The sequence below is a fragment of the Lithobates pipiens genome, unplaced genomic scaffold (genome assembly GCF_037356315.1).
Source record: "Lithobates pipiens isolate NorthernLeopardFrog02 unplaced genomic scaffold, aLitPip1_a1.2 Scaffold_3, whole genome shotgun sequence".
NCBI classification, from domain to species: Eukaryota; Metazoa; Chordata; class Amphibia; order Anura; family Ranidae; genus Lithobates; species Lithobates pipiens.
Genome location: NW_027507790.1, coordinates 115168851 through 115193468, shown reverse-complemented (window position 1 = coordinate 115193468; position 24618 = coordinate 115168851). Strand labels below are relative to the sequence as shown.

At 44.7% G+C, this 24618-nt stretch overlaps 1 protein-coding gene across 3 annotated transcripts in view; it reads left to right on the top strand.

The window, feature by feature from the left end:
- Positions 1 to 24618, top strand: part of SRFBP1 (serum response factor binding protein 1) — a 208416-nt gene that overhangs the window by 107309 nt on the left and 76489 nt on the right. For all 3 annotated transcript variants that reach the window (XM_077462208.1, XM_077462207.1, XM_077462209.1), the window contains one exon: positions 57 to 128. In XM_077462208.1, the coding sequence (XP_077318334.1) occupies positions 57 to 128 (72 nt within the window). The remainder of the gene's footprint in view (positions 1 to 56; positions 129 to 24618) is intronic.

Sequence of the window (24618 nt, the reverse complement as noted above, 5' to 3'; positions counted from 1 at the left end):
AATACAAGGTAATACAATTATATTTTATACACCGTATTTTTTTTTATTTCCAACAGAAACTAAGACCTGATGATGTCACAAAAACTGCTCTACAGAAGGAAATTAACTTTGAAAAAGTATGCAAAAAGGTAATCACATATTTTTATGACTATATTTAAAGTAAAGGTCCAAGCAGATACCAAACACATACTTGAAATACACGTGTGTTGTTTTTACCATGAATTGCACAAAAAAAAGTATTTGGAGCGGTGTATACACTGCTTCTGTCCTTTGAAATCAACGGGGCAGTGCAGCTATACCGCCCGTATAGCACTGCTGCAGCGGAACTTTGCGGTGGTATTAACCCTTTCTCGGCCACTAGCGGGGGGTAAAAGCGTTCCGCTAACGGCCGAAAAGCTCTGCAAAATTGACGGTAAAGCTCCACTATAAATAGCTCTTTACCCCCGGTGCACCAACCACCCCAGTGTGAAAGGGGCCGTACGGATAGGTGCAGCTTCCTGTGTCATCTTTCAGCTATAAATAAGCCACAAAGGACATTAATCATCTTAAAATCTTTTCAATGACCAAGCAGACAACAAAAACATTTTTAAAAGTGAACCCAGAAATACCATCCCGCTATTCAATGTACAAGTGTGGAAGAACTGCAGACAAAACATTTATGTTCATATTTATATACAGCGCGTATTATGTGTGTATATATATATATATATATATATATATATATATATATATATATATATATATAATATAGAATCTGGAAAGTATTTACAGGTCTTCACTTTTTCCACATTTTGTTATATTACGGCCTCATTCCAAATGGATTAAATTAATTATTTTCCTCAACATTCTACAAACAACACCCCATAATGACGACATGAAAGAAATTTGTTTAAAATCTTTGCAAATTTATTAAAAATAAAAACAAAAAAATGCCAAGTACCTAAATATTCACAGCCTTTGACATGACACTCATAAATTGAGCTCAGGTGCATCCTGTTTCCACTGATCATCCTTGAGATGTTTCTACAACTTAATTGGAGTCCACCTGTGGTAAATTCAGTTGAATGGATACGATTTGGAAAGGCACACACCTGTCTTTACAGTGAAGGCAAAAATTATTTGATCCCCTGCTGATTTTGTATGTTTGCCCACTGACAAAGAAATTATAGGTTTATTTATCAGTGAGAGACAGAATAACAACAAAAACATACAGAAAAACGCATTTCAAAAAAGTTATAAATTGATTTGCATTTTAATGAGTGAAATGAGTATTTGATCCCCTATCAATCAGTAAGATTTTTAGCTCCCAGGTGTCTTCTATACAGGTTACGAGCTGAGATTAGGAACACTCTCTTAAAGGGAGTGCTCCTAATCTCTGCTTGTTACCTGTATAAAAGACACATGTTTACAGAAGCAATCTATCAGATTCCAATCTCTCCACCATGGCCAAGACCAAACAGCTGTCCAAGTATGTCAGAGACAAGATTGTAGACCTACACAAGGCTGGAATGGGTTACAAGACCAATTGCCAAGCAGCTTGGTGAGAGGGTAACAACAGTTGCTGTAATTATTCGCAAATGGAAGAAACCGAATAACTGTCAATCTCCCTCGGTCTGGGGCTCCATGCAAGATCTCACCTCGTGGAGTTTCAATGATCATGAGAACGGTGAGGAATCGGCCCGGGAACTACACAAGAGAATCTTGTCAATGATCTCAAGGCAGCTGGGACTGAAAGCCTGCAGCATGCGCACTGTTTCTAGAGTGGAAACTGGGGGACTAGTCAGGATCGAGGGAAAGATGAAGGCAGCAATGTAAAGAGACCTCCTTGATGAAAACCTGCTCCAGAGTGCTCTGTACCTCAGACTAGGGTGAAGGTTCATCTTCCAACAGGACAACGACCCTAAACACACAAGATAACAAAGGAGTGACTACAGGACAACTGTGAATGTTCTTGAGTGGCCCAGACAGATCCCAGACTTGAACACGATTAAACATCTCTGGAGAGATCTGAAAATGGCTGTGTACTGATGCTTCCCATTCAACCTGATGGAGCTCGGGAGGTCCTGCAAAGAAGAATGGAAGAAACTGTCCAAAGGTGAGCCAAGCTTGTTGCATCATACTCTAAAAGACTTGAGGCTGTCATTTTTGCCAAAGGTGCTTCAACAAAGTATTGAGCTAAGGCTATGAATACTTATGTACTTGTGATTTTTTTTTTTTGGTTTTTATTAAATTTGCAAAGATTTCAAACAAACTTATTTCATGTTGTCATTATGGGGTATTGTTTGTAAATTTTGTGGGAAAATAATGTATTGAATCCATTTTGGAATAAGGCTGTAACATAAAAAATGTGGAAAAGCACAGTAAATACTTTCTGGATGCACTGTGTGTGTGTGTGTGTGTTTGTGTATATATATATATATATATATATATATATATATATATATATATATATACATGCCTACTTCTTAGGGTGGATTTGATTAAAATCACTCGTAAAAAGGCTTAATTCAAATCAACTCAATTTAACCACTTTCAGACCGGACCAATTTGCTGGTCAAAGACCAGACCACTTTTTGCGATTTGGCACTGCGTCGCTTTAACTGACAATTGTGCGGTCGTGCGACGTGGCTCCCAAACAAAATTAACGTCTCACGGAGCGGCCGAATGGAGGAAATGCTGTATAAACAACATTTTTCCATTCTGCCTAGCAACTAGTGACGCTGATCTCTGCTCCATGTGATTGGAGCAGAGATCAGTGTACACTAAATGAAAGCCCAACCCCCCCACAGTTAGTAACACACCCCTAGGAACACTTAACCCCTACACTGCCACCCACTGGTTAACCCTTTCACTGCCAGTGTCATTTACACAGGAATCACTGCATTTATATAGCAGTGATTACTGTATAAATGACAATGGTCCCAAAAATGTGTCAAAAATGTCCGATGGGTCCCCCACAATGTCGCAGTCACAATAAAAATCGCAGATCGCCGCCATTACTAGTAAAAAAAAAAATAATAAAAAATTATTAATAAAAATGCTATAAAACTATCCCTATTTTGTAAACGCTATAACTTTTGCGCAAACCAATCAATAATCGCTTATTGCGATTTTTTTTTTTACCAAAAATATGTAGAAGAATACGTATCGGCCTAAACTGAGGGAAAAAAAAGTTTTTTTTATATATTTATGGGGGATATTTATTAGACATATGCATTCGTTTTCGTCCGAATGCATTTTCGTCCGAATTTCAGCTATTTTCGTTTTCGTTTTGACAAACGATAACGAAAGCACAAAATCCGAAAAACGAAAGATCCGACATAAATAAATGCTTTATTTTCGTTTTCGTTGTTACAACAGTTCGATATAGAATAGGAGATTCGACATGACTCTGACAACGTGTTTATAGAACCTATGGTCGAATGTGCCTAACCTTACCTCTATTAGTCCAAGATTATATAGAGAAAATATTCGACAGAGAAAAGATTTGACGGAGAGAAAAGATTCTGCAAGTTACTGTCCTAAAAAGTGTTTGGGGACCTGGGTCCTGCCCCAGGGGACATGGATCAATGCAAAAAAAAGTTTTAAAAACGGCCGTTTTTTCGGGAGCAGTGATTTTAATAATGATTAAAGTGAAACAATAAAAGTGTAATATTCCTTTAAATTTCGTAGGGGGGGGTTGTCTATAGTATGCCTGTGAAGGGGCGAATGTTTCTGGGCCTTAGAACTGTCGCTGCACAAAGTGTCATTTATGCAGGAAAAAAAGTCCTTTAAAATCACTCGCAGCTATTATGAATTGTCGGCTCCCGTAATACAGAGAACACTCATTGAAAGTCATTGATAAAAAAATAAATAAATAAATAAATAAAAAAGCGTGGGGGTCCCCCAAATTGAATTACCAGGCCCTTCAGGTCTGGTATGGATATTAAGGGGAACCCTGCCTCAAATTTAAGAAAAAATTTGACGTGGGGTTCCCCCTAAATATCCATAACCAGACCCTTCAGGTCTGGTATGGATATTAAGGGGAACCCCGCGTCAAATTTAAAAAAAAATTGACGTGGGGTTCCCCCTAAAAATCCATACCAGACCCTTTATCCGAGCACGCAACCTGGCAGGCCGCAGGAAAAGGGGGGGGGACGAGAGAGCGGCCCCCCCTCCCTCCTGAACCGTACCAGGCCACATGCCCTCAACATTGGGAGGATGATTTGGGGGTCCGTGACCCCTCAAAGCACCTTGTCCCCATGTTGATGAGGAGAAGGGCCTCATCTCCACAACCCTGGCCGGTGGTTGTGGAGGTCTGCGGGCGGGGGGCTTATCAGAATCTGGAAGCCCCCTTTAACAAGGGGACCCCCAGATCCCGGCCCCCCCCTGTTTGAAATGGTAAGGGGGTACAAAAGTACCCCTACCATTTCACAAAGAAAGTGTAAAAAAATGGTTAAATAAAACAAAGACACTTTTGAAAAATTCCTTTATTAAAAATAAAAAAATAAAAAAAAGATTCCAGCGGCGGTAATCCACTCTTGCTATCCAGCGACGGACGGTCATCTCTCCCGCGATGTCATGTCATCCAGCGCAGCGAATCCTTCGTTCTTCTGTCTCCGCAGAGGAGACAATGCAGGGATTCCGGCTGGCTGACGTTTCTTAAATACGGAGGGCGGGGCCACCCGTCACCTGACCCCGCCCCCCTCTGACGCAAGGGGAAACCCGGGGTTCCCTGTGACGTATAGGTGACCCGCACCCCTCTGATGTAACACAGGCAGGTTTCCGTTACATCAGAGGGGGGCGGGGTCACCCATACGTCACGGGGAACCCCGGGTTTCCCCTTGCGTCAGAGGGGGGCGGGGTCAGGTGACGGGTGGCCCCGCCCTCCCTATTTAAGAAACGTCAGCCAGCCGGAATCCCTGCATTGTCTCCTCTGCGGAGACAGAAGAACGAAGGATTCGCTGCGCTGGATGACATGACATCGCGGGAGAGATGACCGTCCGTCGCTGGATAGCAAGAGTGGATTACCGCCGCTGGAATCTTTTTTTTATTTTTTTATTTTTAATAAAGGAATTTTTCAAAAGTGTCTTTGTTTTATTTAACCATTTTTTTACACTTTCTTTGTGAAATGGTAGGGGTACTTTTGTACCCCCTTACCATTTCAAACAGGGGGGGGCCGGGATCTGGGGGTCCCCTTGTTAAAGGGGGCTTCCAGATTCTGATAAGCCCCCCGCCCGCAGACCTCCACAACCACCGGCCAGGGTTGTGGAGATGAGGCCCTTCTCCTCATCAACATGGGGACAAGGTGCTTTGAGGGGTCACGGACCCCCAAAGCATCCTCCCAATGTTGAGGGCATGTGGCCTGGTACGGTTCAGGAGGGAGGGGGGGCCGCTCTCTCGTCCCCCCCTCTTTTCCTGCGGCCTGCCAGGTTGCGTGCTCGGATAAAGGGTCTGGTATGGATTTTTAGGGGGAACCCCACGTCAATTTTTTTTTAAATTTGACGCGGGGTTCCCCTTAATATCCATACCAGACCTGAAGGGTCTGGTTATGGATATTTAGGGGGAACCCCACGTCAAATTTTTTCTTAAATTTGAGGCAGGGTTCCCCTTAATATCCATACCAGACCTGAAGGGCCTGGTAATTCAATTTGGGGGACCCCCACGCTTTTTTTATTTATTTATTTATTTATTTTTTTATCAATGACTTTCATTGAGTGTTCTCTGTATTACGGGAGCCGACAATTCATTATAGCTGCGAGTGATTTTAAAGGACTTTTTTTCCTGCATAAATGACACTTTGTGCAGGGACAGTTCTAAGCCCCAGAAACATGCGCCCCTTCACAGGCATACTATAGACACCCCCCCCCTACGAAATTTAAAGGAATATTACACTTTTATTGTTTCACTTTAATCATTATTAAAATCACTGCTCCCGAAAAAACGGCCGTTTTTAAAACTTTTTTTTGCATTGATCCATGTCCCCTGGGGCAGGACCCGGGTCCCCAAACACTTTTTAGGACAGTAACTTGCAAATTAGCCTTTAAAATTAGCACTTTAGATTTTGAACGTTGGAGTCCCATAGACTTTAATAGGGTTCTAAAGTATGCTATATAGTTAGCTCCGTCGAATCTTCTTTATACATTCGACAGACACCATAAGCCTTCCAAGACAGATTCGACCGTAATTCATGTGGATTTTCGGACGAATGCAATTTTTGAACGAAAAACGAAATAAATAAAAACGAATTTCGGGAGTAACTAAATAAATTAAGCTTTCGGACGAAAACGAAATTCCGAAACGAAATATTTTACTCTGCACATGTCTAATATTTATTATAACAAAAAGTAAAAAATAATGCGTTTTTTTCAAAATTGTCGCTCTATTTTTGTTTATAGCGCAAAAAATAAAAACCGCAGGGGTGATCAAATACCACCAAAAGAAAGCTCTATTTGTGGGAAAAAAAGAACGTCAATTTTGTTTGGGAGCCACGTCGCACGACCGCGCAATTGTCAGTTAAAGCGACGCAGTGCAGAATCGCAAAAAGTGGTCTGGTCTTTGACCAGCAAATTGGTCCGGTCTGAAAGTGGTTAAATGTAAGGGCTTATTCTTGCTGCTAGTTAGAATCTTTAATATTTGCAAACAAACTTGAGGTTTCCCATTTAGAATGATAAACTGTCAGGTTATTAACCACTAGGCGTCCGCTCTATAGCCGAAAGATGGCTGCAGAGCGGATGCCAATTGCCGGGAGGCCGTCCCTTTACTTCCACAACGCGCGCTCCCGCGAGCGCGCATCGGGGAAGTTCTGTGCTGGCCGTGTTCCTTGGACACAGCCAGTCACAGATCGCTGTAAACAGCCAATCACAGCGGCCGTTTACAGCGCGATCAGCGTGCCCAATGAGTAAACATATGAGATCATCTCTCATCGCCGGCTCTCCCTCCTCACACAGACAGCGTGTAAGGAGGGAGAGATTAGCGGCTGCAGCGGCCGTAAGCCATCTGTCCCCAGTGTGCCACCTGTCAGTGCCATCTGTCCCCAGTGTGCCACCTGTCAGTGCCATCTGTCCCCAGTGTGCCACCTGTCAGTGCCATCTGTCACCAGTGTGCCACCTGTCAGTGCCATCTGTCCCCAGTGTGCCACCTGTCAGTGCCATTTGCCCCAATGCCATGTATAATGCCATCTGTGATCAGTGCCATATCACTGTCAGGTGTCATCAGTGCCACCTGTCAGTGTCATGTGCCACGTATTGGTGCCACCTGTCAGTGCCACGTATTGGTGCCACCTGTCATCAGTGCCACGTATTGGTGCCACCTGTCATCAGTGCCACGTATTGGTGCCACCTGTCATCAGTGCCACGTATTGGTGCCACCTGTCATCAGTGCCACGTATTGGTGCCACCTGTCATCAGTGCCACGTATTGGTGCCACCTGTCATCAGAGCCACATATTGGTGCCACCTGTCATCAGTGCCACGTATTGGTGCCACCTGTCATCAGTTCCACGTATTGGTGCCACCTGTCATCAGTGCCACGTATTAGTGTCATCTTTGTCACGTGTCATCAGTGCCACGTATTAGTGGCATCTGTCATCAGTGCCACGTATCGGTGCCATCTGTCATCAGTGCCACATCAGTGTCACTGTCCTGGTGCTCCAGGGCCTTCAAAAGTGTAATAGTTAGTCAACAAGTTAGATGTGTAATTTATGCTCCTAGAACACCTGATGGTGCTCCCTGCATGTTGGGCCTCTCTAAGTGGCCAGGCTGTGAAAAAGTCCCACACATGTGGTATCATAATACTCAGGAGGAGTAGCAGAATTTATTTAGGGGCATCATCTGTGGTATACACATGCCACGTGAGAGAAATAACCCATTACAATGACAACTTTGTGAAAAATAAAAAATGTTCGTTTTGCAAAGAATTGTGGGGAAAAAATGACAACACCAAAAAGCTCACCATGCCTCTTACTAAATACCTTGGAATGTCTACTTTCAAAAAATGGGTCATTTGGGGGGTATTTGTACTTTCCTGGCTTGTTTGGGTCGCAAGAAATGAGATAGGCCACCAGTACATCAGATGTGATCAATTTTGTATGATTTGTACCACAGCTTGTAGACTTTCTAACTTTCACAAAGACCAAATAATATCCACTAATTTGGGTTATTTTTACCAAAGATATGTAGCAGTATAAATTGTGGCCAAAATTCATGAAAAAAATAATAATAATAATTTGCACAATTTCATTACAGAAACAAAGAAAAATGCGTTTTTTATTTTCAAAATTTTCAGTCTTTTTTCATTTATAGTGCAAAAAATAAAAAACCCAGAGGTGATCAAATACCACCAAAAGAAAGCTCTATTTGTGGGGGGAAAAAGGACAAAAAAAATCATTTGGGTACAGTGTTACATGACTGAGTAATTGTCATTCAAAGTGTGAGAGCACTGAAAACTGAAAATTGGTCTGGTCACAAGGGGTGTTTAAGTGCCCAGTTGTCAAGTGGTTAAAACATTGATATCGGAACCGATTCAATCATACAGTTTGTAGTGTACGTAGATTTGCAAAACTATGGGATACAGGAATATTTCTGTACTTTGTTTTATGTCACGATTACTGTGAAATTGTGTGAATGCATCAATGTGGTGCATTTCATCTCAGCTTGCAGAGCTTGGATTAATTGAATGAGTTTACCAAAAATGTAAATATTGCAGAATATACAGCCGCATGCTGAATAAACAAATAATGTATCCTAAATGGCAAACTATCTTTAGATACATTTTTACTCCGAAGGCATTTTATCAAAATACATTTTATAAAAATCAAAAGAAAACCGATTTAAATAAAAAAAAAAAAAAAAAATTTTTTGTTATTCAAAAATCATCAATTTTTATCCACCCTCCTATGGTTTAAATCTGTAGTAGTCAACTTGAACATTATAGAGGGACTTAAGTGCAGCCCCCAGCACTAAGCACTAGAGGGATACAAAATTTGTTGAGGTGCATTTTGTTGGATTAGGCAGTCCTTTGAACCACACTTTGGTGTCAGTTAAAGCAGTAACAACCCCCCAGCATTGGTGTCAGTGAACACAATAAAAAAAAAAAAAAAAGTTGATGTCTGTAGATGCCATAAAAACCCCAAGCATTGGTGTCCGTGACCACAATAATAACCCCCAGCATTGGTGTCAGTTACCACAATAAATACCACCCATCGTTGGTGTCAGTGAACACAATAATAACCTAGACATAAGTGGAACTGACAACAAATATCTTTGATGATTTTGCTATTCTGTGCAGAATCACATATACAGCTGTGCTCAAGTTTACATACCCTGGCAGAATTTGATTTCTTGGCCATTTTTCAGAGAAAATGAATGATAACACAAAAACTTTTCTTTCACTCATGGTTAGTGTTTGGCTGAAGCCATTTATTATCAATCAACTGTTTTTACTCTTTTTAAATCATAATGGCAACAGAAACTACCCAAACAACCCTGATAAAAAGTTTACATACCCTGGTGATTTTGGCCTGATAACATGCACACAAGTTGACACAAAGGGGTTTGAACGGCTATTAAAGGTAACCATCCTCACCTGTGATCTGTTTGCTTGTAATTGGTGTGTGTATCTAAAAGGTCAGTGAGTTTCTGGACTCCTGTCAGACCCTTGCATCTTTCATCCCATGCTGCACTGACATTTCTGGATTCTCTGTCATGGGGAAAACAAATGAATTGTCAAAGGATCTGCAGGAAAGGGCAGTTGGATTGTATAAAACAGGAAAGTGATATAAAAAGAGAATAAGAGAATGCCAATCAGCTGTGTTCAAACTCTAATCAAGAGGTGGAAAAAGAGGGGTTCTGTTGAAACCAAACCATGGTCAGCTAGACCAACTAAAATTTCAGCCACAATTGCCAGAAAAATAGCCTGGGATGCAAAGAAAACCCCACAAATAACTTGAGATGAAATACAAGACTCTCTGAAAGTGTGTTGTGGCTGTTTCAAGATGCACAATAAGGAGGCACTTGAAGAAAGATCGGCTGCATGGTCGAGCCGACCAGAAGAAAGCCATTACTATGCAAATGCCACAAAGTATCCAACTTATAATATACCAAATAGCACAGAGACAAGCCTCAAACCTTCTGGCACAAAGTCATTTGGAGTGATGAGACCAAAATTGAGCTTTTTGGCCACAACCGTAAACGCTACATTTGGAGAGGAGTCAACAAGGCCTATGATGAAAGGTACATCGTTCCTACTGTGAAACACGGAGGTAGATTGCTGTTGTTTTGAGGACGCGTGAGCTACAAAGACACAGGAAATTTTGGCAAAATTGATGGCAAGCTGAATGCAGTATGTTATTAAAAAATACTGGAGGAACATTTGCATTCATCAGCCAGGAAGCTGTGCATGGGAAGTACTTGGACAATGATCCAAAACACAAGGCCAAGTCAACTTGTTATTGACTACAGCAGAATAAAGTGAGGGTTCTGGAGTGGCCATCTGTCTCCTGACCTCAATATCATTGAGCCACTCTGGGGAGATTTCAAATGTGCAGTTCATGCAAGACAGCCCAAGAATGTACAGGCACTAGAGGCTTTTTGCCAAGAGGAATGTGCAACTTTACCATCTGAGAGGATAAAGAGCCTCATCCACAAATACCACAAAATACTTCATGCTGTCATTGATGTTAAAAGGGGCAGAACACGGTATTAAGAACTGGGGTATGTAAACTTTTGATCAGGGTAATTTGGGTAGTTTCTGTTGTCATTATGATTTACTCGGAGTAAACACAGTTGATTGATAATAAATGACTTCAGCCAAACTCTAACCATGAGTGAAAGAGAAAAGTTTTTGTGTTCATTCATATTCTCTGAAAAATGGCCAAGTGTATTTAAACTTTCATTAGTTCAGTGACAGTGCATATTTTTAGCACTGATCATTGTATTAGCGCCACTGGTTCCTGCAAAGTGTCAGACTGTCCACCGCAATATCACAGTCCTGCTATAAGTTGCTCATCACCGCCATTATTAGCATTAAAAAAAATTCCAGTATATATTCCATGGTTTGTAGATGCTATACCTTTTGCGCAAACCAATCAATATATACTTATTGGGATTTTTTTTTTACCAAAAATATGTAGCAGAATACAAATTGGCCTACATTTTTTAAGAAATTAGACACACACACACACACACACACACACACACACACACACACACACACACACACACACACACACACACACATATATATAAAATGTATTATTTTTTTTTGGTTATAACACAAAAAATAAATACCACCAAAGAAATTTCTATTTGTGTACACCGCAAAATTGTCAGTTAAAATAACGCAGTGTCGTATCACAAAAAGTGGGCTTGGTCATGAACGGGTGTAAATCATCCGGAGAATGAGTGGTAAAAGTAGATCTATAGACAAGAAACACATTTAACAATAAAGCCACTAAGAAGAACTAAACCCGTGTGAAATATAAATAGTTTAATCATTATTTACAGCTGTCTGTCTTTCATATTTTTTTCTTGTCCTGAAAGTCCACCTGACTGTCTCCGGCTGCAGCAATCTGCGTTGTCCCAGTTTGTAAGAAGCAAAGTTCTCTGCCTCAAATCAGTGGTAGAACTACCAGGGTTGCAGAAGTCACACATGGGGGGGGGGGGAGGGGGCAAGCTTCCCATTATTATTATTATACAGGATTTATATAGCGCCGACAGTTTACACAGCGCTTTACAACATTAGGGTAGACATTACATTACAATACAATTCAAGACGGGGAATCAGAGGGCCCTGCTCATTAGAGCTTACAATCTAGGAGGGAGGGTCAAGTTATACAAAAGGGTAATAGCTGTGGGGGAGGAGCTAACAGAGAAAATAGTGCAGTTGTTAGATGGAGGCAGGATAGGCTACTCTGAAGAGGAAAGTTTTCAGGGATCGCCTAAAAGTGGATACATTCTGACAGATTGGGGTAGTGAGTTCCAGAGGATGGGCGAGGCTCGGGAGAAGTCCTGGAGGTGGATATGGGAGGAGGTGATGAAGAAGCTAGAGAGCAGGAGGTCTTGGGAGGAGCGAAGTGGGCGATTAGGTTGGTATTTTGAGACTAGGCTAGTGATGTAGCTGGGGGCAGAGTTGTGGATGGCTTTGTAAGAAAGTGTTAGTATTTTGAATTTAATTTGTTGGTCAAGTGGCAGCCAATGGAGGGGTTGGCAGAGAGGGGTGGCAGACACTGTGCGGTTTGTAAGGTGTATGAGTCTGGCAGCAGCATTCATGATGGACTGAAGGGGGGATAGTCTATTTAAAGGTAAGCCAATGAGGAGGGAGTTGCAGTAGTCAAGGCGTGAGATAACCAGGGAGTGAATCAGGAGCTTTGTGGTTTCATTGGTTAGAAAGGGACGTAGTTTAGAGATGTTTCGGAGGTTGAGGCGGCAAGCTTTGGAAAGTGATTGGATGTGGGGCTGAAAGAGTTCAGAGTCCAGGATAACACCTAGCACCTGTGGGGATGGGTGGATGGTTGTACCATTGCTCTTGACAGAAGTCAGGGGAAGAGGCGCATGGAGGGAGGAAATATAACTTCAGTTTTGGACAAGTTGAGTTTGAGGAAGTGTTGTGACATCCATATAGATATGTCTGTTAGTAAGTTGGTGATGTGTGAGGAGACTGATGGAGTGAGTTGAGGGGTGGAGAGATAGATTTGTGTGTCTTCAGCGTAGAAATGATATTGAAAGCCGTGAGTGGCTATCAGCTGACCCAGGGAAGAGGTGTAGATTGAAAATAAAATAGGTCTAAGAACAAAACCTTGGGGGACTCCGACAGAGAAGGGAAGAGGAGTGGAGAAAGTAGAATTGTAAGTGACACTGAAGGTGCGTTGGGATAGGTAGGATGAGAGCCACTGAAAAGCACAGTCATGGAGACCAAGTTTTTTGAGAAGGAGAGGGTGGTCAACCATGTCAAAGGCAGCTGAAAGGTCCAGAAGTAGGAGTACAGAATAGTGTCAGTTAGATTTTGCAGTTAGGTCATTTGTGAGTTTTAAAAGAGCAGTTTCTGTTGAGTGTTGAGGGCGAAATCCAGATTGAAGGGGATCAAGAAGGTTGTTTTTAATGAGGTAGTCACTCAGTTGGTTGTAAACTAGGCATTCAAGGAGTTAAGATTGGTAGGGTCCAAGGACGGCTTTTTAAGTATGGAGGGGACCAGTGCATGTTTTAGAGCATTGGGGAAAATGCCAGAGGTGAGGGAGAGATTGAAGATGTGTGTTAGAGAGTGTAGGATAGAGTCAGATGGCGACCGTAGTGTTTGAGAGGGAATATGATCCAGGGGGCAGGTGGTTAGGTGGGCGTTAAAAGGGAGTTTAGCAACTTCGTCTGTAGTAGCAGTTTTGAATAAGGGGAGCGTTAAGAGTACCTGTTGTTGTAGTGGGGTCTTAACTGGGGGAGATACCTATAGCATGGAGATTTCATCACAGATTGTATCAATCTTGTTTTTGAAGTGATTAGTAATCTCCTGGGCAGTGAGTGAGTCAGTGGGTGGAGGCATTGGAGGACTGAGTAGAGAAAAGTTTAAGGGGACTGGACAAGAAGGTGTTAATAAGAGTTGTAAAATAGGTCTGCTTGGCAGTGTGGAGGAAAGAGTGGTATTTTTGGAGGGCAGATTTGTATTGGTTGAAGTCTGAGAGACTTGGTCTTGTGCCACAGACGCTCAAGAGCACGACTACGTTTTTTGAGAATTCTAGTGTCATCTGTTTGCCAGGGTTGTAGGGGTCGAGGCCTGTTTCTGCATGTAGTGAGGGGAGCGAGCTTGTCCAGGGTGGAGGACAGGGAATTATTGTAGATGGAAGTGGCTTGGTTGGGGCTGGACAGGGGAGAGATTTTGTCATAGAGGTGGTCAGCAGCAGAATAGAGGAGAGAAGAGGTGAAGTTGCGAAAGTTTCTACGGGTGATGGTTAGGCGATTGGAGGGAAAGCTGTTGGAAGACAGGGAGAGAGAGAAACTAATTAGGTGATTGTAAGAGAGAGGAAAAGGATTATTTGAGAAGTTGCATGGAGTGCAAAGGTGGGAGAATACAAGGTCAAGGGTGTTGCCATCAGAATGAGTAGAAGCCTGTACCCATTGCTTCAGGTCCAGTGAAGGCCACCCTGGGAGAGGGAAGCAGGAAAAGGGGTATCAGATTTGTGGAGCCAGGTTTCGGTGAGATCAAGTAGATTAAAGGAATTGGTGACAGAGGTCATGAACAGCGGTGAGTTTGTTGCAGACAGAGTGAACGTTCTAGAGGGCGCAGGAGAGGGGGAAGTTGGTGTTGGGAAGAAGAGGAACGGAGACTAAGTTGCGTAGATTGCGACTACTGCCAGAGGGTGTAGGGTGATGGGTGTGTTGGGTACAGTTAAATAAGGGAGGCCCAGGGTTAGGGGAAAAATCTCCAGCGGTTAGGAGAAGTAGAAAAGTAAGGGAGGTAATATGAGAGTACGATTTGTATGAGGGGACATGCTTCAGTACCCTGGGGGATTTGTTAGCAAGTGGGCTTAGAGTTAGAAAGAGGTGATGAGTGCAGTAGTAAGGAGAGGGGAGAAGTGATGGCGATATGTACAGATTGTGGGGTGGAGCAGGGGGGTGAAGAAAAGGGAGTTTGAGGAGTGAGGCTGCAATTGTGAAAAGGAGGAGAGGTAAAGAGTGCATGTTTCAGAGAGGAAGGTGAGATAATTTGGCAATGAGGTCACCTGCAGTCTGCTGTAGATTGCTTTGTGTAAATCACTGAAGTGCAAGAGCAGAAGTGCCACTTATTTATAGAACCCCACTTCTTTGGAAGAACCCCTGTATGTGCAGCCCCCTGTATGTCTTCTCCCGTAAAGAAGGCCTTGTTTTTATACTGTGTTGGGTGTGGGTTGAATCTGGTAATTAATCAATCAGGAGGAAATATTGGGCACACAGCTAGCAGAGCAAATCTTTTTACATCACATTCAAATTGAAAGAGGAGCAAAAGGCCAAAATTGTAAAGATAAGGGAACCCATAATTTAGGTAAGACTTAATAGCTAAATAAACATTGAAATAATGTGAGCATGGCTACAGATTGAGTTGAAACAGCAGTGACAAACAGATTTACCAAATAAGCATGTGAGCAGTCAGTCAGTGTTCAGTTTGAAGTAGATGGGGGGTATAAACGCAGATTTACCTGTGAAGAGAGAAGAAAGTGTTCAGATGGATCTTGCAAGAGTAGAAGTGCCACTTATTTAAAGAACCCCACTTCTTTTGAAGAACCCCTGTATGTGCAGCCCCTGTATGTCTACCAGGGTTGCATAAGTCGGAGGTGGGGGGCAAGCTTCCCATTATCTCAGTGACAGTTTGATTAAACAGACCAAATTCTCCTGTCCATAAAAGAATCCGCCTGTAAATTCCGAGACTGGTGGCTACAGCTTAGCCAAGCGTCTGTGACGCTCTTACACAGCCCAGCAAATGCACCCAATCCCCTCATGGATGTTAGAGCAGTGATGGCGAACCTTCGCACCCCAGATGTTTTGGAACATGATGCTCAACTACAATGCAGGCTACATGAGCATCATGGGAAATGTAGTTCCAAAACATCTGGAGTGCCAAAGTTCGCCATCACTGGTATAGAGGAATACAGTTCCCCCCGTGTCTGCCCGTCCCACACTATCTCTCGCGTTCAGCTGTGCCTGAAAGAGAGGGGATGTGTGGGCGGGAAATATGAAAATCCGCAGCTACAGATTCCTGGCTGTGTCAATGAAGCCTGAGCTTCCAGCCTGGACCCGCGATTGAGTGTGTACACTGCAGTACACTGTGATCAATGAACTGTCCCTATCTCCCTCCCTTCTCTCCCCCATCTGTCTGCACCCACCCTTTTGCTCTTCCAAGACCTTCACAAACTTTCAGTTCCCGTTAGGCAGCCCATTACATATGTGTGCATGACCTACGTATGCATTCGCCTCTGTGTGCGGGGACGCCCCCCCCCTTTTTTTAATTTATTGTTTGTTTTACTTTTATCTTTCTATTTTGATACTTTTTTTTTTTTTTTTTATTTGATTCCTTATATTCCAATTACAAGGAATCTAAACATCCCTTGTAATATGAATAGGGCATAACAGGTCCTCTTTACAGCGGGATTTGGGGTCTTTAAGTTCCTAGATCACTCCTTTAGGCTGGGAAGCCTGAAATAAAAAAAATATATAAAAATTTCGGCTTCCCAGCTTGGGGAACGGCTTTTTTTCAAATGCATAGGCCGGGCGTGACATCATAACATCGTGCCTGTCCTCGGAAAGGTCATAGGAACTTCCGGGGGCCATCTGGCCCGCAGCAATCTCTATTGTAAAATTTTGGCTTATTCCTTCACCGGCTTGCCGATCGCACAGGTGAGGCGGTAGAAACAGAGGGTGGTGGGGACGTCCTGTGGCCTGTAAGAACAATCAAACGGCTAAATGATTTTTCTTTCAGGCATCATTCAGATATCACCACTGAAAGTCTGCAGCGTTATATGATGTCGCCCAGGGAGAAGTGGTTAATGATAGAATGCATTTACATTCAATAGTGCTACTATCAGCGCTACATAAAACTATATTTTCTTTTGTTTGGAGTCAATTTCACAAATGGTGATCTCAAAAGAAAGAAAACAAAACGGTAACTTCCTTAAGGCTAGGTTCACATTGCTGCGATGCGGGAACGCTGCGAATCCGCGGCGTTTTCCCGCATCGCATACCTCCCGCCGGCAGTTCACACTGCCCTATGCGGACGGCTGGGGGTGTCAATGTTATGTTAATGACACCCCCAGATCCGTCGGCATATCGCAGTGCGATCTGCCGACTCGCACAGGAATCGGATCGCATGGTGTGAACCCCCATGCGATCCGATTCCGTTGCGGACCCAAAAAAGGGTCCCGTGCGAGTTTGCTGCGGGACCGCTGCGAGTTCAGCCATACTATCTGTATGGCTGAACTCACAGCGCTACGGAGATCGGATGTGATTTGCTGTGCGAATCACATCCGGTTCTCCCCCCGCAGCGGTGTGAACCCAGCCTAAAACATGTTGCCCTAGTTTTGCCATTCTCTCTTCTACACATGCTCTAATGCTTCACATTATCCTTGTGTTTTCTTCTCAGGAAAATTAAGTTACAAAAGGTCAAGTTCTGACCCATGCACAAGTATTTGTATACAACATGCTTTGGAAAGGATGTATAAGGCAATATATGCCTATAAATGTTTCTGTATTCATTTAGACCAAAACTGTTTCAAATTTAAATATGTGTTGGATTAGCGCAAAGATATTTCTGGTATGCTAATGTCTACAAATGGCAAAGCTTTATTGTGTTTTCCTTAGTCATTTATAAAAGAAGGACTCTTAAAGGGATTGTAAAGGTATTTTTTAATCTTTTTAAAATAACAAACATGTTATACTTACCTCCACTGTGCAGCTCGTTTTGCACAGAGTGGCCCGGACCTGCTCTTCTGGGGTCCCTCGGTGGCTGTCTCTGCTCCCCCCCCCCCCCCCCCGCAGGTACTTCTCACGTTCATGCGAGCTCCCTCCCATGGTGAGAAGCACCTGCGGGCACGCTCCCATGATACAGCCGGCGGTTATAGCCGCTTGCTGTATCACACGGCCCCGCCCCCGGCACGCCGCGTCATTGGATGTGATTGACAGCAGCGCGAGCCAATGGCTGCGCTGCTTTAATCCATCCGCTCCAGCCAATCAGCGGCCAGGCTGAGTGGCGAAGAGGACGTCGGGGGCGAGCGCAAGACTTTTGAGGGGTCAGGTAAATAAAACGGGGGGGGGGGGGGGCTGGGGGCGCCGGCACTGTCAGATGTTTTTTCACCTTAATGCATTCTACATTTACCTTTACAACCCCTTTAAAGTAGATGTAACTAACATTTTGTTTTCTCTGCTCTGCTGCTTGGAGATCCTAAGCAAAGTTGTCATCCTTGGCCAGATCTCATCTGCTGGAATACAGAACATCCCCTTCCTTATCTTTATAAAATAAAGGGAGTTGTCATGTAGTTCAGCAGAGGAAAACTGGTCTGACAACACTGGTATTTTCGTGCAGCAGCAAAGACAATGTTGTCAGCCCAGTCCAAGACGGTAGAAACTCATTGGATTTTTGGCAGGCTTACAAGATTTTTTTTTCTGTACTTGCTGCATTTTTAACGAGACTAAATATAAATGTACATGCATTGCAGAGATATACTGCTTTTTTGTATGACTCATCCTCTTCCTTCTCCCAAGCTGTAATGAGTTTGTAGCTTTTTTATTATTTTTTTTTGAGGGGGGAGGTGTTACCCTTTTTCTTCTTCAGTCCCCACATAGTTGAGAATAGTGTCCATTTAAACCACCCACCTTCTCTACATGTTTGAGACGCATCACATATCCCAGGAGGCTGCAGGAACAGTCTTTCAGGTACTGCCATGCAAGTATAGTGGGGAACTGGCTGTGAGACATCACAAAGTCACAGCCGGCTCCCAAATCCATGATGTGGTGTCCGGGATCTGCAGTGCTGAGAAGGCAGTTTTTTACCAGTGTCTGCAAAGTGAATGGGCATGTTTGTTTGAGCTCTCTGAGCTCCAGGTCTCTTGTCCCACAAATGTTTTTTAAATGAATCAAGGGTTGACCGATCGGATCCATTTGACAAAGGCTCTATGTGCTTAGATAAATGGTACCCGAGCCTCGCAAAGAAGACGCAAGATCCTGCAAGGTTTTGCCTGTAATGCGACCTCCAGGCACTGAACCCTGCGAAGTGGAATCCTGGACACCACAGCGCTAAGGAATTTTTTGCAGGGTGCTGTACAGGTCCAAGGGAGGGGACACTAAACATGAAAATGGTACCCAGTCCTTGAAGGTCCTCAAGTGACAGGAATCCACCGTAATGGTTGACGATTATTTTCTAAGCTGCCCTGTGCCTGGACGGGTAAGTGAAACCTCCTTATTTACTTATTACTTATTACTCATTTGGTATGGTGCATACAGTCAATTCTGCTGCTTCACCTTTATTATTATTATTATACAGGTTTTATATAGCGCCAACAGTTTGCTCAGCGCTTTACAACATAAGGGCAGACATTACATTTACATTACAATTTGGCACAAGAGGAATAAGAGGGCCCTGCTCGTTAGAGCTTACAATCTAAAAAGGAAGGGGCAATTGATACAGGAGGTAATTGCTGTGGGGGATGAGCTGATGGGGGAAGTAAAACAGTGTTAGTTAGAAGCAGGATAGGCTTCTTTGAAGAGAAGGGTTTTCAGGGATCGTCTAAAGATGGATAGATTAGGGGACAGTCGGACAGATTGGGGTAGGGAGTTCCAGAGGATGGGAGAAGCTCTGGAGAAATCCTGGAGGCGAGCATGGGAGGAGGGGACAAGGGAGCTAGAGAGCAGGAGGTCTTGAGATGACCGAAGAGGGCGGTTTGGTTGGTATTTTGGGACCAGGTCAGTGATGTAGCTGGGGGCAGAGTTATGGATGGCTTTGTAAATTATTGTTAGTACTTTGAATTTTATTCGTTGGGTGAGTGGAAGCCAGTGCAGGGATTGGCAGAGAGGGGTGGAGGACACTGAATGGCTGGTAAGGTGGATGAGTCTGGCAGCGGCATTCATTATGGACTGGAGGGGGGATAGCCTATGTAAAGGTAATCCAACGAGGAGGGAGTTGCAGTAGTCGAGGCGAGAGATGACCAGGGAGTGAATTAGAAGCTTGGTGGTGTCATTAGTTAAAAAGGGGCGTATTCTGGAAATGTTGCGGAGGCTAAGGCGGCATGATTTGGACAGGGCTTGTATGAGGGCCTGAAAGGACAGTTCGGAGTCTAAGGTTACCCCTAGCACCTTGGCATGTGGGGATGGACTGATAGATGTGCCATTGATCTTGACAGAGAAGTCAGGTGAAGGGGTACGTGGGGGAGGAAATATTAAGAGCTCGGTTTTAGATAGATTAAGTTTGAGGAAGTGGTGTGACATCCAGGCTGATATGTCTGTTAGTAGATCAGCGATGCGTGAGGAGACTGATGGGGTGAGCTGAGGGGTAGAGAGATAGATTTGGGTGTCATCAGCATATAAATGGTAGCGAAAGCCATGGGAGGCTATCAGCTGACCCAAGGAGGATGTGTAGATCGAGAATAGTAGAGGTCCAAGGACAGAACCTTGGGGGACCCCAACGGTAAGAGGAGTTGGAGAAGAGGAAGTGGAGTTGTAAGTGACACTGAAGGTGCGATGAGATAGGTAAGATTCAAACCAACGGAGAGTGCGGTCATGGAGACCAAGCAAATTGAGTTTTTTGAGGAGGAGGGGGTGGTCAACTGTATCAAAGGCAGCAGAAAGGTCCAAGAGTAAGAGTATGGAATAATGACCGTTGGTTTTGGCTGTTAGTAAGTCGTTGGTGAGTTTTAGAAGGGCAGTTTCTGTGGAGTGCTGTGGGCGAAATCCAGACTGAAAAGGATCGAGAAGGTTATTTTCAGTGAGGTGGTTGCTCAGTCGGTTATAGACTAAACGTTCGAGGAGTTTGGAGGCAAAAGGGAGTAAAGAGATGGGTCTTAAGTTGTTAAGATTGGTGGGGTCTGAGGCCTTTTTTGGTATGGGAGTGACTAGTGCATGTTTTAGAGGGTTGGGGAAGATGCCAGTAGAGAGTGAGAGGTTGAAGATATGAGTTAAGGAGTGTAGGATTGAGTCAGATGGTGACCGTAGTATTTGAGAAGGAACAGGGTCCAGGGGGCAGGAGGTTAGGCGGGCATTAGAAAAAAGTTTAGTGACTTCCTCTATAGTAGCTGGGTCAAAAGAGGAAAGTATTGATTGTGCAGGAGGACAGGGAGTGTAAGGTGAGGGAGATGTCTGTAGAGCGGAGATCTCGAGACGAATCGTCTCAATCTTATTTTTGAAGTGATAAGCAATCTCCTGGGCAGTGAGTAAGTTAGTGGGTGGGGGTAATGGAGGACGAAGTAGAGTGGTAAAGGTAGAAAAGAGTTGACGGGGACAGCGTGAGAGGGTGTTAATGAGAGTGATAAAGTAGGTCTGTTTGGCAGCGTGCAGGCAGGAATGGTATTTTTGGAGGGCAGATTTATATTGGCTGAAATCTTGCTGTGACTTAGTTTTACGCCACAAACGCTCAAGAGCACGGCTACGTTTTTTGAGGCTTCTGGTATTGTCTGTCTGCCAGGGTTGCAGCGGCCGGGGCTTGATTCTGTGCGTAGTAAAGGGGGCCAAGGTATCCAGGGTGGATGACAGCGAACTGTTGTAGACAGAAGTAGCCAAGTTGGGGCAGGACAAGGAGGAGATTTTGTCGTAGAGACAGTCTGTAGCAGAGAAAAGAAGAGAAGGGTTAAGATGGCGAAGGTTTCTACGGGTAATAGTTTGGTAGTTGGAAGGCAAGGAGGAGGCAGACAAGGAGAGATTGAAACTAATAAGGTGGTGATCAGATAGAGGAAAAGGAATATTGGAAAGGGTGTGCGGAGTGCATAGGTAGGAGAAGATAAGGTCAAGGCAGTTGCCAACAGAGTGAGTGGAAGCACTTGTCCATTGTTTTAGATCAAAAGAGGAGGTTAGGCTCAGCAGCTTAGAAGTGGCAGGAGTGTTAAGATTAACAGGGATGTTAAAGTCACCAAGAATGAGTGTTGGAATTTTAGAGGAGAGAAAGTAGGGTAGCCAGGCAGAGAAGTCATCAAGGAAGTTTGATACCGGTCCAGGGGGGCGATAGATCACAGCAATTCTCAATGAAACCGGAGAAAATAGGCGAATACAGTGAGCTTCAAATGAAGAGAGGGACAGAGAGGGGGGTGGATGAAGAACCTGGAAAGTGCTTTGAGGGGATAGGAGAATTCCAACACCACCTCCTTTCCGTCCACTAGGCCTGGGAGAGTGAGTCCACAGGAGGCCACCATAGGAGAGAGACGCAGGAGAAGGAAGGTCAGATTCTTGAATCCAGGTCTCAGTAATTGCAAGTAGGTTCAGAGAGTTAGTGATAAATAGGTCATGGACAGTGGTGAGTTTGTTACAAACAGAGCGGGCATTCCAAAGGGCACAGGAGAAGGGGAGGCTGGCTCTAGGCTGAAGAGGAATAGAAATGAGATTGTGTGGATTGCGGCTGCTATCAGAGGATGGGCTGTGCTGGGTATGTTGGCCGAAGGTAAATGATTGTGGTCCAGGATTTGGGGAAATATCTCCAGAAGTTAGGAGAAGCAGAAGGGTGAGAGAGGTGATATGGGAGTGTGACTTATGTGGGAGGACATGTCCCAATGGCCTGCAGGCTTGATTGGTATAAGGATTTAGCGTTAGCAGGAGCTGATGAGTGCAGTAATAAGGTGAAGACAGGAGTGAGGGAGATATATATAAGCTGTGGGGTGGAGAAGGTGGGTGAAGGAGTGAGAATTTAAGCAGAGACGATGCAACTGTGAGAAGGAAGAATAGAGAGTGCATGATACAGCATGATACATCCTTTATCACTAAGGATGAACTGTCCTCCGCCCTAGCTGGGTTAGAGCACAGGATTGCCTCCATCCCGCAGGGTGCCAAGAACCCCTCCCCCGAGCCTCTTAGTTTGGAGCAGGAATGGGTTGAGGATTTGGAAGAGCTAAAAGCTCAGGATTCCGTGGAAGGGCCTGGCCGATGAGTTTGCTTCTGAGCAATCTGGACAAGATATCCAGTTGGTGTCTGCCTCATAGTCACAGAGGCTTTTGATCCAGACTCTTACTGAAATGGTTCGTTCTGCCTTTAAGTTGTCTCTTGCAGAGGTTACTGAGCCTCCCTGGTCCTCTTTGGGGTCCCTGAGGCCTCTTCAGGCCGAACAGGCTTTCCCCTTACACCCACTGTTGGAACAGGCGGTGTATGCTGAACATCCTGACAGGATTTTTGTTCGTCCTAAGAGGTTTTCCCTTTTATATCCCATGGATGAAAAGTTAATTAACCACTTGCCATCCAGGCCAATTCTGACATTTCTTTCCTACATGTAAAAATCATAATTTTTGCTAGAAAATTACATAGAACCCCCAAACATTATATATGTTTTTTCTCTTATATTCACCGACTGACACAGCTTCTCTCTTTAGACCATTGGGTTGTTAAGCCACTTTCAGGAGAGGACTAGGCATTACATGTTAACATGTGATAATAAAACTAGAACTTTCTAGTTCCACCCAAGGGGCGGTCCCTTAGGTAACAACCTCTCAGCATGCTACTGCAGCCTCAGTTTTATTTTGCCTAGTGAAGGAGAAGGACCTAGGAACCCTGATGGGCCCATCGGTCTGTCTTTTTTTCCTGCAGAAGCTTTGCTTTTTGCGCAAGATGATAGATCTTGTGATCTGCTATCAACAGCCGGCTGGGTTACAGGCTGTATACCCTTATCCTTGTAGTCTCCCCATCCTGGCCATCGAGCGTGTGCAGCTCCACTCTAGGCCGGCCATGACGAAACCTCAGCTCCAGAGGTGGTTGGTGAGCTTTTATGCTCCAAGGGCGCACATATGACTATGCTACTGATGTCTGTGTCAGTGTGCCGAGGCCAGCAGCCACCCTGTAATGATCAGAGAGTGGGTCTGTAATGGAATGTCTCCCAGCTCTTTAGAACTGGGTACAGCTCTCCCTGCCTCAGTGGGGCTGAGCAGCTGGGCATTCCCTGGGAGGTCTTCGGGGGGGTCCCTCGCCTCCCTCTCTTCTCTCCCTGTCCCTATCCCCCCCCCCTTGTGGGCGATGCTGCATGTGGCTGCTGAACGGTGTGTGTGTGTGTCTATACAGGGGCTCTTGGGGGGGCTGCGCTTGCTGGCTGTGTCCTGAGTCCTGTTTCTTATGTCCCTGGAGGTGCCTGTGTCCCTTGCAGCGCTGATCACCACCATTTGTTTCAGCTCTGTCCCTCATGGTTTCAACATTAGCGGCCATCTTAGGTGTGGGCAAGGGAAAGAATGCTCTCCTGTGCTTCGACGGCCATTTTCCCTGTGATATGTCCTTATACTGGACGCCAGCAGGCATTTTCTAGAAGCCTGAAACACGTTTTTTAGCTTTCTCTAGCGGCAGCACGTGTCCCTGTGCTCTGGCGGCCATTTGACCTGTGTTTTATGTCCTTATACTGGACACTGGGCGGCCACTTCCTTTGAGCCTGAGCACATTGCAGAGCGGTTTCAGCACCCTTAGCAGCAGCTTCCACTGACACAGAGCTGATTCCTCTGCACCTGGAAGCCAACAGAGACCACAAGCACTACCTGCTGGATAGCGCAGAACCTTTCAGGGTGGTGAGTCCTGCGGGAAGAGCCCCTCAGCCAGCAGCAGTAAGAAGGGTGGAACTGTCACTGTCCTAAGTCCCCTTCGGGTGGCAGACAGGGTAGGGTCAGTATGGCTTCAGAAACTAGTGTTTCTTCCCCCGAAATCCAGGCAATTGCAACCGGTTCACCTGCAGAATGCGCAGTGCCCTTGGACGCCTTGTCGGCGGTCCTCAATTTGTTGCCAAGATGCAGGCGGTGCGTGGGCGCAAGGTCCTAAAAAGCGGCCCCTGTCCTCTGGGGAGAGCTCTGACGCAGACTTGGGCCCTGCTGAGGCTGGTGACCCCTGCTCTGTCGTTTCAGATGACGCTGACCAGGACAGTGAGGATGAGTCCGGGTCCGTGCGTGACAAAGCGATTGAAGGAACACTTATCACAGCTGTGCGTGATACCCTGAAGATTCAGGAGCCAGCAGATCCCTCCGCTGATG